Here is a 14,257-nt window from a genome sequence, read left to right as displayed (position 1 = left end):
AAATAAAGACTTCTGGGAATGAGACACAGCTGCTGATAGTAGGTAAACACAGGAAGTAGTTCAGCGTTGACCATCAAGAATGTGCATTGTTGGAAATAAAACCAAGCTAGCGTTGCTTGTATAGATGTTTTATTGATTATACTGAAGAAAAATCTCTTAATCTTTGGGAATCAAATATTTTTAACTGTGGCAGAATCCAGTAAAACACAACCAGCTTTCATGAGAGGGGCAGTGGTGCAGCTGTGTGTGTGTGTGTGTGTGTGTGTGTGAACCTGTGGATGTGGATTTGAGCGTCTTTACAAACATGGTTCCAGAAATGTTCTCTAAATAATGAGACCACGTTTATTTTTATTTTATTTTATTTGAATTATCCATAATTATTTTGTATAGGAGATGTTTGGCGGGCCACACGGTGGGTGCACTGGTTCACAATCAAGGCCTTTCTGCATGGAGTTTGCATGTTCTCCATGTGTGTGTGTGTTCTCTCTGGGGATCAGGTATATTGGACACTCTAAATTGACCATAGCGTCTGAGCGTGGGTCTCTTTATGACCCTGTGATGGACTGGCGTCCTGATTGGCGCCAGCCCGACCCTTGTGTGGAGTAGAGGACGAGTAAGTGAGATGTTTGACCTCTAATGTGGCTCGAGGACATTTAAAAGACAGCTCCTGGTTTGAAGGTGCTTCTAAAAATGTGAAGTTAGATTTCTGTAGATTCCTTTGGTCATGTACAGTACATCAGACAAAGACTGGAGATATAATAACATGTATAAAATTAAGTTGGAATTCATTTACTGTGAAAATGATATTAGCTGTAACAGATGTAAGTGTAGATGAGTCACTACATTATGCACAAATATGCACTTGTCATGATTTATATTGTGAAGTAGGTCAGCCTGTTATTGGCAGCCTGTGGCCAAGTGGAAAGGGAACTTGGCTTGTAACCGGAGGGTCGCCAGTTCAACCTCTATGGAATGCCTCCATAAAACCAGGATCAGCTCTACCTGGAGAGAATCTGCACTTCCCCAAATCAAACATGATATGCCCAAATTTGTAGGGATGTCCCGACACAACTTTTTCACTTTCGATACGATACCGATATTGATGATATTACCATATCAGCACGACTCAAACACACTTTAATGACTTATTTTGTAGTGTGGAATGTTAGAATAGTCTTGATTAAGTGATTTTACTTAAACAGAGAACAATAGTATGAGATAAACTGACCCATTTATTATTAACTAATGGTTACATCCATTTTAACCTTCAACATAAGAATATTGGATTTTTTGCTCATGTGTTCATTTCATACAGTCTATGGTTCATTTCATCAGGAGGAAAGTACCAAGTGCTCACGGGGGTGTTTTCAGAGCAGCCGTGTTTCACAGCTAACAGCGTGTCTTCAGAGAACACCCCCCTAGTTTTCACTGTTTTGGATTAGCCCAACCCACACAGGGTGAGTGACTCTCCCGCAGGTAAACGCGGAGCCCGGGACCGGGGACCGAGGACCGGAGACCGGCCCCGCGGACGCGGAGCTTCAGGACACATTTAAAACACACACAGCTCTTGTCATGGCTGCTTTTTGGGGCAGAATTAACAAACGGAAGCTGTTGAAAGTCGACAGGTGGCGCTAGTTTATGAAATAATGTTGTTTTAGCAGCAGCTTTAGCAGGATGAGCTAGCGTGGTGCTAACGGCTAGCTCGCGCTTGGTGAAGGGAAATGAAGCCCACGTTGCTCGTGATGTCTGTGACGACACTGTTTTTACAGGACCACAAACATGAGGTATAAAAACTGACCTTTAATCCATTTAATGCTTCAGCAACATCTGAGTCAACTTTTGTGTTTAAAAGTTTAAATGTGTGGTTTTTTTGACAAAAAGTAGTTGACGTCAGTGACGAGTAACTGACAGTGAAGTATTAATACTGTAAAGATATTTCTCTGTCCCACTTTCTCTCACTACCTTCTCTCCTGCTTCCTTCTCTTCCTCCTCTTCCTCCTCTTCTTCCTCCTCTTCCAGAGATGGCACAGCTCTTGTTTCTGATGATCCTCTGTGCTCTTCCGTCTCTCGTCGTCACCATACATAATTCATCAGCTGGAGGTAATGTGTGTGTGTGTGTTCATGATAATGGTAATGGAGTGAAGTAAGACTGCAGAGATTGCTAAGTAGCCTAAATGAAGTGATGTAACTTGTGTAGAATGGAAAATGTTGGTTAAATTGACAATATATCAAGTTTGTGTATCTTATCTGTGCACACAGCTTTCCTTATCTGCTCTTCATCCTCCTCCTCTTATATTGTTTTTAGGCTGTGCCATCATCCGGCCTCCCAGGGAAGGCGGGATCCGTTACAGAGGGCTGACACAAGAACAGGTACTGAGAACACTGCTGCTGCTTTTACTGCTGCTGCTGCTGCTAATGCTGCTTTTACTGCTGCTGTTACTGCTGCTGCTGCTGCTGCTGCTGCTGCTGCTGTTACTGCTGCTGTTGTTGTTGTTGTTGTTGTTGCAACCTCTATTCATCTATCAAAATACATTCCAGTGATAGATCAGATGTGTTTGTATCATGCCCGGATAATCATAATCAGTACAGACTGATAATCATAATCAGTACAGACTGATAATCATAATCATTATAGACTGATAATCTTAATCATAATCAGTACAGACTGATAATCATAATCAGTACAGACTGATAATCATAATCATTATAGACTGATAATCTTAATCATAATCAGTACTGACTGATAATCATAATCATTATAGACTGATAATCTTAATCATAATCAGTACAGACTGATAATCATAATCAGTACAGACTGATAATCATAATCATTATAGACTGATAATCTTAATCATAATCAGTACTGACTGATAATCATAATCATTATAGACTGATAATCTTAATCATAATCAGTACTGACTGATAATCATAATCAGTACAGACTGATAATCATAATCATTATAGACTGATAATCTTAATCATAATCAGTACTGACTGATAATCATAATCATTATAGACTGATAATCTTAATCATAATCAGTACTGACTGATAATCATAATCAGTACAGACTGATAATCATAATCATTATAGACTGATAATCTTAATCATAATCAGTACTGACTGATAATCATAATCATTATAGACTGATAATCTTAATCATAATCAGTACTGACTGATAATCTCTCAGTCTGAGACACGTACGTTCACTCTCAGTGAAAATGTGGTTCCTACTGAGGACACAAGGAATTTGTGGTTTGAGTAACATCTGCCCTGTGCAGGCTGATGCAGTGGCAGGTTTGAGTCACATCTGCCCCGTGCAGGCTGATGCAGTGGCAGGTTTGAGTCACATCTGCCCCGTGCAGGCTGATGCAGTGGCAGGTTTGAGTAACATCTGCCCCGTGCAGGCTGATGCAGTGGCAGGTTTGAATATTTAAATATTGAAGCGATGCAATAAGAAAAATGATATTTGTAAATGGACCATGAGAGGTCACAGCAATGAAAGTAGAGATTATAATCAAAATTCTGGTTAAATCAAATCATTTATTCATTTCCAAAATTTCAAATCTGTCCCTAATCCTCTGATTATTAAATACAATGGACTGTCACAATTTAAAATGTCTTATAAGATTCAGAAGTTTGGGAGTTGATGCACAACATCTTTAGCATTCACCCACATGTAATGTATGTTTGTAATAATGTACAATCTTTCCTCATCACACACTCTTCACCCAGCACAGCTGACATGTCTCAACCATCATCACACCATCCTTACTAGGAGTCAGATGATTCATTCTACTCATCCACATCCATCTTATTCATATGGCCCATGATTTGGCCCATGATTTGTGACATGTGACTGAAGCAGAAGCTGCATGTTCCTCTGCAGTGTTAAAGTACCTAGTACACTACTAGAGTCAAACTAACAGCAATTCTGATTTGGACAACATTCAATCAGGATTTGTGTTAAATTTAATACAATTAATGTGAACACAACAATATAATAAAAGTAAAAAAAGAACGAAATTAGAACAAAGCAGCAGTGTCTGTATTTGCCGACGGTGAAGCTGTGACGAGTCTGAACATTTGTGAGCTGCATCAATATTTACACAACAATAATAATATCATTGGGAATATGTTTTTTTATTTAACGGCAGACAAAGAACCAAGTTAGAGGCGTATTCTCGCGTCACCAAGCCATGGGTTTCAGTTTCAACATCAGGTGATTTTCAAACGCACTGGAGTCATGGAACAGAGCTTTGTTTGGTTTCCTGCTGCTTCTGCTCCACGGTTTCACCCGTTATACGTTTACCAGTTTGTCCTCCAGGAATAAGGTGGAATAAGGTGGAAACCATAGCAATGCTCGGATTAGAAGAGAAACCACTGCTGATTCAATGAGGGAAACAAACTGAGCCTCTAAATGCATCACATCCTGTGAAACACACACATGAAACATAAAGCATGGAAACTTCATCATATTTATATTTATTCTTTATTATAGAGAGAAGGTGTCATTTAGAATGTGACAGTGACAGTCCATCAATTCAGTCTTATTGTCACAGCCATATGGAGAAAGAATGAAGAGGCTCCTCGTGTCAATGATATCAAGTGCTATGAGACGGCATCAATCACTCTTTAATTATCGTCTCCTCTTCCATGTTTCTCTTATAGATCCGCAGTGTGCAGATCCTTCCTGTGGATTATGAGATTGAGTACATTTGCAGAGGAAACCGCGTGATCGTCGGGCCCAAGGTCAGGAAGTGCTTACCCAACGGCACATGGACCAACATCACGCATCACAGCAGATGCTGTAAGTCCTTCTTTTTCATCTCATTTTCATCCCACTTTCATCCTGTTTCTCTCTCTTCCTGTCAATAGAATCTTGTGCGTAATAATGAAGTTCTCAACCTGCTCCAGTCGTCCACGTAGAGCTAACTGTGAAATACTCTGCAACCTTCACTCTCACTTTTTTATACAGGGATTGGAGTCATTTTTATTCTGTGCAGTTCTTATTAAAACCCACACTAAAGGAACGTGATGCAACCTTAAGTTTCCATGTCATCGCACCGCTTCCACATCACGCCATACATACAGTTAGGCCCAGCCCACACCCCGCCTACCGAGTACAGGGACTGTTTTCAGTCGAAACGCAGCCAGACTCAATCGTGACGGAAACCCACTTAAATTGAGCCCTCCCTAGTGCTAGTCCCAAACCTGGATCAAATATGCAGATCAATCACTCCAAACGTTTCCATCGTCTTAAATCCTGCACCAGCAGATATGTTGGGACAGCATCATATTTACATATGTAGCAATAAAGCTGCAGGAATATTATTACTCGGTTGGACTCTTTCTGGACACTGGGAGAATAATCACCCGTTTTATTCTATTTCTGGTTTTCCTGCCGAATCCTGAGGGAAATCTCTGGCGGCTAAATGCTCGGCTATACTCACCAGCTGCTCTCTAACCATGTCTGCTCAGCAGTTAGTGCACATTTGATCTTTTATGCTCATTGTCATTGAATGGATTGAATGGAAGTCTCTCTGCCGGTTGCTGTGACTATGATGCTATGAGAGTGGAGAGCTGTGCCATAACATGATGCTGGTGCCGCACAGGAGGAAGTTTATTGTTTTATTCCTAATTCCACTGGTGCAGCTCATCATGGTCCAGAGACAACTGGGCTTAAGTTAAAGCTGTCGTCGACTGGATCCTTGAGGTGATTATGGTCTGTAGGCTGTTGTTAAATCAGACTGAGGAGAAACTCATATCACCCACCTACTGTTCTGTAGGTGGGTGATATGAAAATGATATCACTATATTCTGATATCACCATAACAATATTGTTGATGGTGTTTTACAGAAAGTGTTGCTATGGAACGATTTATAACTCGACGCATGTAAATGAATCTTTGCTTCAGACCTCTGTGCATATGAAAATATAACTACATCCTATTGAAACTATTTACAGGGATTTTAAATAAAATAATCTTCATTTTATTAGTATAACTGAGTGGTTATGTGCAACTATACCATGCTGAGCGAGGAGCCTCCATGTCTCTTCTGTTTTAGATACATTTGAAAAGTATTTCATTCATTTTCAGTCAAAACCCTTTACAATATTATGGAGAGAGAAGAGAAACCCAGCCGTTCACACAATGAGCAAACACTAGGCATCAGTGGAGAGAAAAAAACTCCTTTTTATCAGAAGAAGAAATAGAGAGTGTGTTTGCTTTGGCTTCACTAACTGGATGTTATGTCAGTTTAATATGTACGACTATTATTTTTAGCATTTAAGAAACGTAATGATGTGTTTGTGGTTAAACTGCGTATATTTTTAAACCTAAATGTTCTTATTGGACTCACGTCTGCAAATACTGAGAATAAGGCCAATGATCTAATGAAATCCCTCGTATATCTCGGTTCTTTCAGTTCCTATTTCACAGCAGTGGAATTTAGATTTCCCTGACGTTTCTGCAAGCAGGGATTTTTGTTTTCTCTGTCTTATATAAGAGTGAAAGCTGCAGATTGGAGTTATCTTTGCTCCTACGGTGGCACGAAGATTCCACAAGCTCGCCAGCGTAACACAATTACATTCAAGGGCTCTGCCATTTACCAGGAAGAAAATAGATGAAGCACATTTTGCAACATTAATATCTTCAATGTAGTGTAAGAAACTCATTTTTAGGTCGTCTTTCCTTGTGCGACTTGTCTGGTCTGTCTTCATATTTTACTTTATGTGTGTGTGTTATGTAGTTCTAGCACAGATCCTTTAAAAAAGAGTTTGTTCATTAGTCAAAGGCTGTAATTGCATAAGAATATCAACAACAATTACATACTGCAGCTTTAAGTCAACACTCATTTAACATCAAGTGTTTCTGACAGAATGATGACATTTTGAACCACTCAGACAGTGATACGGTGATGTCATTAATCAAAGTGTGTGAGGGTTAAAGACGTTAGGACGGCCTTTGTTTCCTCCCTGTGTGTCTGCTTAGTTTTACATGATCATTGATAAATACTAAATTCACATTTGAATGATTGATTAGATCTGTGTGTGGTTTTTTTTAAGTAATAAAAACAAGCTCAATTGTCAGCTTCTAAAATGTGAATATTTTTGCTGCAGAAAAGAAATTGTTCAAATGTATTATTTTGAGTTTGTGGACAAAATAAGACATTCATCATTTTGAGTTTTGAGAAACTCGAACGAACGTGTTCAGACATCCTGTGAATCATCTGATTTGATTATGTGTCAAACTCAATACAATAGTATTCAGCCCACGAGATAATATGTCATGTCTTTCCTTCTCCTCCATTGATGCTCTTATTATTACCACACATCGAGCTACTTTGCCTGTAAATGAGATCAATTAGAGGTGGACTTTGAAAACACAGAGCTGGAACCAGAGGGGGGTTGTAAGGGCCCCATATTTGTATTTAACTTTCTCTCTTAGTTCTGCATGATTGAGTGCAGAACCTGATTGGCTAAGATAGTGTACATGTGACCACAGGCCTGTATGTGCTGTTCTAATGCAGCAGAGGAGATCAGCTGATTTAGCTCTTCAACATTTCTGTTCTTCTGTGAATAAACTCCAACTGATAAATAGCTCATCAACACAGGAAACAGTCACCCAGTGTTTATTTATATTTAGCTCTTCCATGGGCAAATGAACTAATATTATTTTATGAAAAAAGTATCACTTTGTTCACTAATATATCTCAACATATTTCACATCTGTGTATTTGGTCCATAAGTTTGTTGTCTATTATCTCTAACTATTTATTATTTGACTTCATCTGGCCCTCGACTTAGACACAGTTTTTAATTTAGTCTCCCCCTGATCAGACCGTATCGATGCATTAGCAATGAATATTTTATTCATCTGATTATTCTTTAAAAAGACAAGGTATTTAGTAATCCAATATTAAATAATCAGATATATGAATCATTATTAAACCATGGAATCAAACAACAGTCAGGCTCTTAAAACAGCTTTTAGTGAATGTGGCTTTCCTCCCTCAGTGATATATTTTTCTATCGCATCAAAATACAGAAAACAAGAAAATCATTGGCTGAGATACATGTGACGTCAGAGCTGCACTGACCTGCTGAAGCAGAGAGATGTTGCAGTGATCAGCTGTTGGTGCCTCCTCCTGATTTTGATGTTCAACAACATCTTATGAACTGAGTTATGTATTCAGAGAGAAATACTGAGAACAACAAAATGACACGTGATTGTAGAGCTGCACTGTCCTGCAGAGCAAGGTATATTATATCATTATCATCATTATTATTATCATCATTATTATTATTATCATTATTATCATCATTATTATCATCATTATTATTATCATTATTAAAATTATTATTATTATCATTATTATTATCATTATCATTGTTATTATTATTATCATTATCATTATTATCATTATCATTGTTATTATTATCATTATTATCATTATCATTATTATTATTATTATTATTATTATTATTATTATCATTATTATTATCATTATCATTGTTATTATTATTATCATTATCATTATTATCATTATCATTGTTATTATTATCATTATTATCATTATCATTATTATTATTATTATTATTATTATTACTATCATTATCATTATTATCATTATCATTGTTATTATTATTATTATTATTGTTGATTGTTGAAGAGAGAATAACGATGACACTCTTTTGTCCCGCCTCCTGTTTGTCTCCAGCGTCTCTCTTGTAGTTTCTCAATGTGTGACTTTCCCTTTTTCCTCTTGTTCTTAGTGACTGACTGCATTTATGTCTGCGCTGCTGTGAGTCATTAAACCCTGCAAACACACATTAGCATATGCAGATGTTTGAGGATTATAAATTCACATCTGGCCTTGTAGACTTTTCATTATCCTTTAATTAACACAACGTGGTTTTTACAATAATCCTGTTACCTGTGGCTCAAATGACAATGTGTCGATTTAAGGTAAATAAATCATAAATCATCTTGCAGGCTGCAGGATCCTTATTATTATCACTAGCAGCAGTATTATTTGTTCTACTGTATTTATTATGCTGTAATTAAAGTTGATACCGGTATAATTTATTTTTTATCAACAATCTCTGCTGCTGCCTGTATAAATGACTCTGTAATAAAATGTCATAACTGAAACTAGGGACTAGAAAAACTACGTTTTTCACTTCCGTTACGATATCAGCACGACTCAAACACACTTTAATGACTTATTTTGTAGTGTGGAATGTTAGAATAGTCTTGATTAAGTGATATTACTTAAACAGAGAACAATAGTATGAGATAAACTGACCCATTTATTATTAACCAATGGTTACATCCATTTTAACCTTCAACATAAGAATTTGTCATGTGTTCATTTCATACAGTCTATGGTTCATTTCATCAGGAGGAAAGTACCAAGTGCTCATGGGGGTGTTTTCAGAGCAGCCGTGTTTCACAGGTAACAGCGTGTCTTCAGAGAACACCCCCCTGTTTTTGTCTTGTGCACACTGCCTTAAGATATTGTATGTTGTGAGCTGGTGCTTTACAACAGTAATATTGAATTGAATTGAATGAATAAACTTTATAAAACACTCGCCAATTCTGCAAAGGCCACTTAGTTTTTGGATCATTTAAATCACCAAAACTTCTTCCCTGGCTCATATTCAACATCAAAATCATTTGCACTGCTCACAAATTCTAAAAGTGGGATCTATATCTATATCTATATATTTATATATAAATAAATTGTCTCCAGGTGGAGTTAGAGTGATTAATAATAGAATTGGATTCAAATAGAAGCTCCATGGCTGCTGGATTTGAAAAGAATTGTAAATATTTATTCTCTACATGACAACTTAAAAGTATGTGACACTAGTTTTGTGACATGTTTTCATGCTGCTCGCACACTAGAGCAGCCACAGATCAAACTGCTGACCTTGTGGTTAAAGATGACCTGCTCTACCTTCTGCACCACTGCTGCCACTTCTTTAACCTTATTCCTTCCTGCCTCTCCATACTTCTTCCATGAGTGTTCCAGTGCATGTATGCCCTTGGTATAGAAGTTTTCAAAGTCAAAAAAGTCCTCAATAGCAGATATTCTCACTGCATGGACGGCTGTCTTTTTGTCTCTGGCTCAAAGTGGTGGACGCAACACTCATCCTGGGTTTCTTGTTTCTTGAAAACCAGCTGGATCTGCCTGGTGGGCTTTTGATCGCGCACCTTCAACATGCCATTGTGCAGAATGTTCTGTACTCCTTCATGGGAGATGCTTCCAGCACTGGCTATCTGATTAACAGTCAAACGTCTGTCGTGGTAGCTACGGCAGGACATGCAGACCACGGCTCATCATCAAGGTTCTCCCTAACCCTCTTGAATTCACAGTTGATAAACCTGGAGCATCAACCATGTCAGCATGCATGTCGTTTCTCTGCAGATGTTTGTAACACCACAGTGACACGTTTTGTCCATCGTCCTAAAATGTCTCTACTATGATATTAAAGTCATCAATTATGATTATTATTTTCCAGTGCTGCTGTGTCCCAGAGTGTGGACGTCACTGGAGAACGGCCGTGTGACTGCGAAGCCTCCTGGACCGCCAGTGGAAGGAACGGTGCTGCATTACAGCTGCAATGCTGGCTTCATCCTGGAGGGCAGAAACATCAGCCACTGCACCAAGCTGGGCAAGTGGGACGCCCCCAAACCCACCTGCCTCTGTAAGAATGTAGTATTATTATTATTATTATTATTATTATTATAATAGTAGTTATTATTGTTGTTGTATTAGAATTAGGAAAATGATCATGTACAGAGACACAGTCATTCCCAGTGATTGGTAGATTTCACAACCTGGCTCACGAAAATGGAAAACTAAGACTTTAGAATAACACAGGGCAACATTTGTACTTAACATAATAATTTGACTGTTTCATGGACTGACGATTGAGTCGTTTTGACAACGTCAGCATTTTCTCTACTTTTCTGGGACGTGTCACATGTCCCGGTGCACATGTGCATACCTTCTGCATGTAAACAAGGACAACACCATGAGCGAGCTTGTGACCATTGCTTCTGCTAAATGACGCACTAGTGGGAAACTTCCCGTAGCTACAGCGTGGGGGCGACACAAACCTACAAACTTGACTCTGTGTGACATAAGTAATAATGAAGTCATATTACTGGAAAACATGGAAAATGCCTGTAACTTGTCACATGACATCGTTGTGCTGATCTGAGGAGCCGTGGAGGCGTGTCACGTAGACTGAGCGCTATTTACGACAGTGCAATTACACTCGGCAACTGAGGGGGGCGCATGTGAGTCAGAAGAGACGGCAGACTCCGCCCCATTCACACAACAAGCCTCTGTCAGCGTCCTAACAGACTCTGTGGCACAACAGTAGAGCATCTGACTCCAGATCCGTGTTCAAATCCACGTCAGGGTCAAGATTCTTCAGCGCGAGCACACACACACACACACGCACACACGCACGCACACACACTGAGCCACTGAAAACAATACTTCAGTCCCAGTCCGTGGTGAAGTAATAATGGCCTGTATTACTTTAACGATGACAGATAAAACACCTGTTCTCTCAGTGGTGGAACATGGTTGCTAGGTGATGAAAGGTCCAAACATTCATAATCATCCACACAGGAATCTATCAGTGACACAAACAGGTGAGCACACATTCTAATCTACACATTACATTACATGTAACATTACATTACATGTGTGATGACTCAGTTGGTCTGAATGAACACAGTCAGTCATTAGTGCAAATAAATGATGATTTAGATTTTATTTAAAAAAAAAAAACAAAGGACAGAAATGAGAGCTGGTTATCAGAGAAATTGGCGTGGCAACCAGTGATGCTGCTGTGACTAATATTAGGATGAATGAGGGAATCATCAGCAGGTTACAGGTTACTGTATTATAATCCCTTATTATTTTATAATTGTTTTCTTATATATATATATATATATACAGAGACTGTAGTCAAGTAGAGTTTAAGCAGCTCTATTTTAAATAATGTTTTATAAAGGCAGATTTTTCTGTCTATTCTTGTCATATCCCTGCAGTATTTCATAGGGTTACATAATAACTACATACTTACCATGATGTGTTACTGCCCTCCTGTGGAGGGAACATGTCACTGCAGTACACCTCAAAGATAATATACATAATTCTATATCCTGATATTTGAGATATTTGGATATAAAGCTGCCCGCAGGTTGTTTCTCTGGTCTCATGAAGTGTTTTCTTTTGTTTGTGTGTTTGTGTACTGAGAGACAATACACTGTAAATACACTGAAACAAATGATCTCTCTGTAAAATACAGGATTTATTTCATTGGCTTTCTAATGGGAATTGAAGAATATTGACGTGTTAGAAAGAATAAAATTGCCTATAATTAGGGTGAAATGGTCATAACTGTCATTAAGTGACTATTTTAAATATACTTTTGTCAAATCCATGTCATTTTTAACCAATGCTGTTATATTTCATTTAGAATATTTAGTGTATTTCATAAATGTAATAAATATGATGATTATCAATGCAACAGCCTTTAAAACCAGTAAATCATCACAGATACCTGATCAACATGTGACATTATCCAAAACCTAAGAACATTTCTCATATTTGTATTTATTTATTTGAAGTAAAGTTACTTTCAAATGCTGAATTGATCTCTGAATTGTTTCAAGTTGAAAAATGTTTGAACTAACTGTGTTTTCCTTCTTTTTTATATTTACATGACAAAGACGACAGAAACTACACAGGTAGGATTTTTCATTCTTCTTCTTCTTCTTATTATGTTGACATTAGATTATAGATGAGTTTTTTTTCTTCATGCACGGCGCTCATACTGTCGTAGTGTCTGTGGTTGTATGATGAGTTTTCTTCTGTTCCACTATAAACTCTACAGCATGGATCCACCCTTCTCGGTTTGTTATCATTTTCCATTACTATAGTACCTCCTCAATGTGGGCGGAGTCATCGTAGCGTGGCATGAAACATAGTTTTACACACGACGCACACAAACGAGTGCCTTGTAAAGCAGCTGTTCTTGGTGTAACTGAATCATTGGACTTCACAGATGGTTGAGTACTTCCTGCATGTAATTTGTGTTGCCACCACAGGAGGGCAGCAGTGACCCTTGAGGTAGTGGCCACACTCAGTGTGTCTCCACATGTAACCTGAAGCTGTGACAAGTGGTTAAACTGTAACTGAGGGAAAGTAAAGGTCATTAGAAAGAAACATTATCATCACTTGTTACTGTTTGAATCCAAGCAAAGAAATCAACTATTAATATTACTAATATAAAATCATTTCTAATACACAGAGACAATTGCAATCCCTGTTTATTCCAACCCTAGATCATCATTCATCATCATTTCATGCCTTATACACACGTCTGTGTCCTTAAACACTGAGCACGCAGGTGTGAGCGCGCAGGTGTGAGCGCGCAGGTGTGAACAGTCTGCCATAAAATCCTCTGTTTGCTCACACAGTCCCACGTGCAGCACAGGAGCAGTGGATTCCTGCTGCTGCTGTTTGCTGCTGCTGTTTCTAAAAGGAAATTAACTGATGTGTTTTATCAGCTCTTGCTGAGAAAATAATGATAAAAATAATTACCATCATGCATGCAGTTGTTGTTGCGGCAGCTCTTGCTCACACACACGTGCGCACACACACACACACACACACACACACACACACACACAGATGCCACTGTCATACACTGACACACACGATCTTTAATTCAGGACAAAAGTTTCCACATGACACCGATGTGAAGAATAAGCAGCAGAGAACAACACTGACCTGCTTCAGGCTCTGCGCTCTCCCTCACTCCTACTTACTGTCTCCTCAGCGGGAGAAAGGTTAATACTCTGCTCCTGTGTGTGTGTGTGTGTGTGTACACAGTAGGATACATTACAACAAGTACAATATATCGAAACTGCTTTTAAAGTACTCTGTAATTTAATTTATGAAGGACTTTGAGTAAATGTTTTTTACTCTCATTATTTTTTGGGGAAAAAACAAAAAACCTTCTTCTGCAAATAAAATCATCAGAATAAACAATGTGACCTTTGAACCCTTTAAATGTTCAAACTCAGTGGTGTAAATAATCTTCTTCTTCTTATACTTCACACAGAGTCAAATTAGATTAAGACAATTATTATTATTATTATTTCTATTATTTCCTTTTCTACACACCGTGGCCATTGCTAATGCTAACATGATGCCAATGAG

General features: G+C 38.3%; 1 protein-coding gene across 1 annotated transcript in view; it reads left to right on the top strand.

Annotated features, from left to right (window-relative positions):
• The first annotated feature begins 1,489 nt into the window (after positions 1 to 1,489).
• Positions 1,490 to 14,257, top strand: part of gabbr1a (gamma-aminobutyric acid (GABA) B receptor, 1a) — a 58,316-nt gene continuing 45,548 nt past the window's right edge. The window contains exons 1-6 of the mRNA XM_058647832.1: positions 1,490 to 1,784; positions 2,020 to 2,100; positions 2,306 to 2,370; positions 4,670 to 4,808; positions 10,530 to 10,715; positions 12,763 to 12,780. Coding sequence (XP_058503815.1) covers positions 2,022 to 2,100; positions 2,306 to 2,370; positions 4,670 to 4,808; positions 10,530 to 10,715; positions 12,763 to 12,780 — 487 coding nt within the window. The 5' untranslated portion in view covers positions 1,490 to 1,784; positions 2,020 to 2,021. The remainder of the gene's footprint in view (positions 1,785 to 2,019; positions 2,101 to 2,305; positions 2,371 to 4,669; positions 4,809 to 10,529; positions 10,716 to 12,762; positions 12,781 to 14,257) is intronic.

The sequence above is a fragment of the Solea solea genome, chromosome 13 (assembly GCF_958295425.1).
Source record: "Solea solea chromosome 13, fSolSol10.1, whole genome shotgun sequence".
NCBI lineage: Eukaryota > Metazoa > Chordata > Actinopteri > Pleuronectiformes > Soleidae > Solea > Solea solea.
This window is presented reverse-complemented; position numbering and strand designations above follow the sequence as displayed.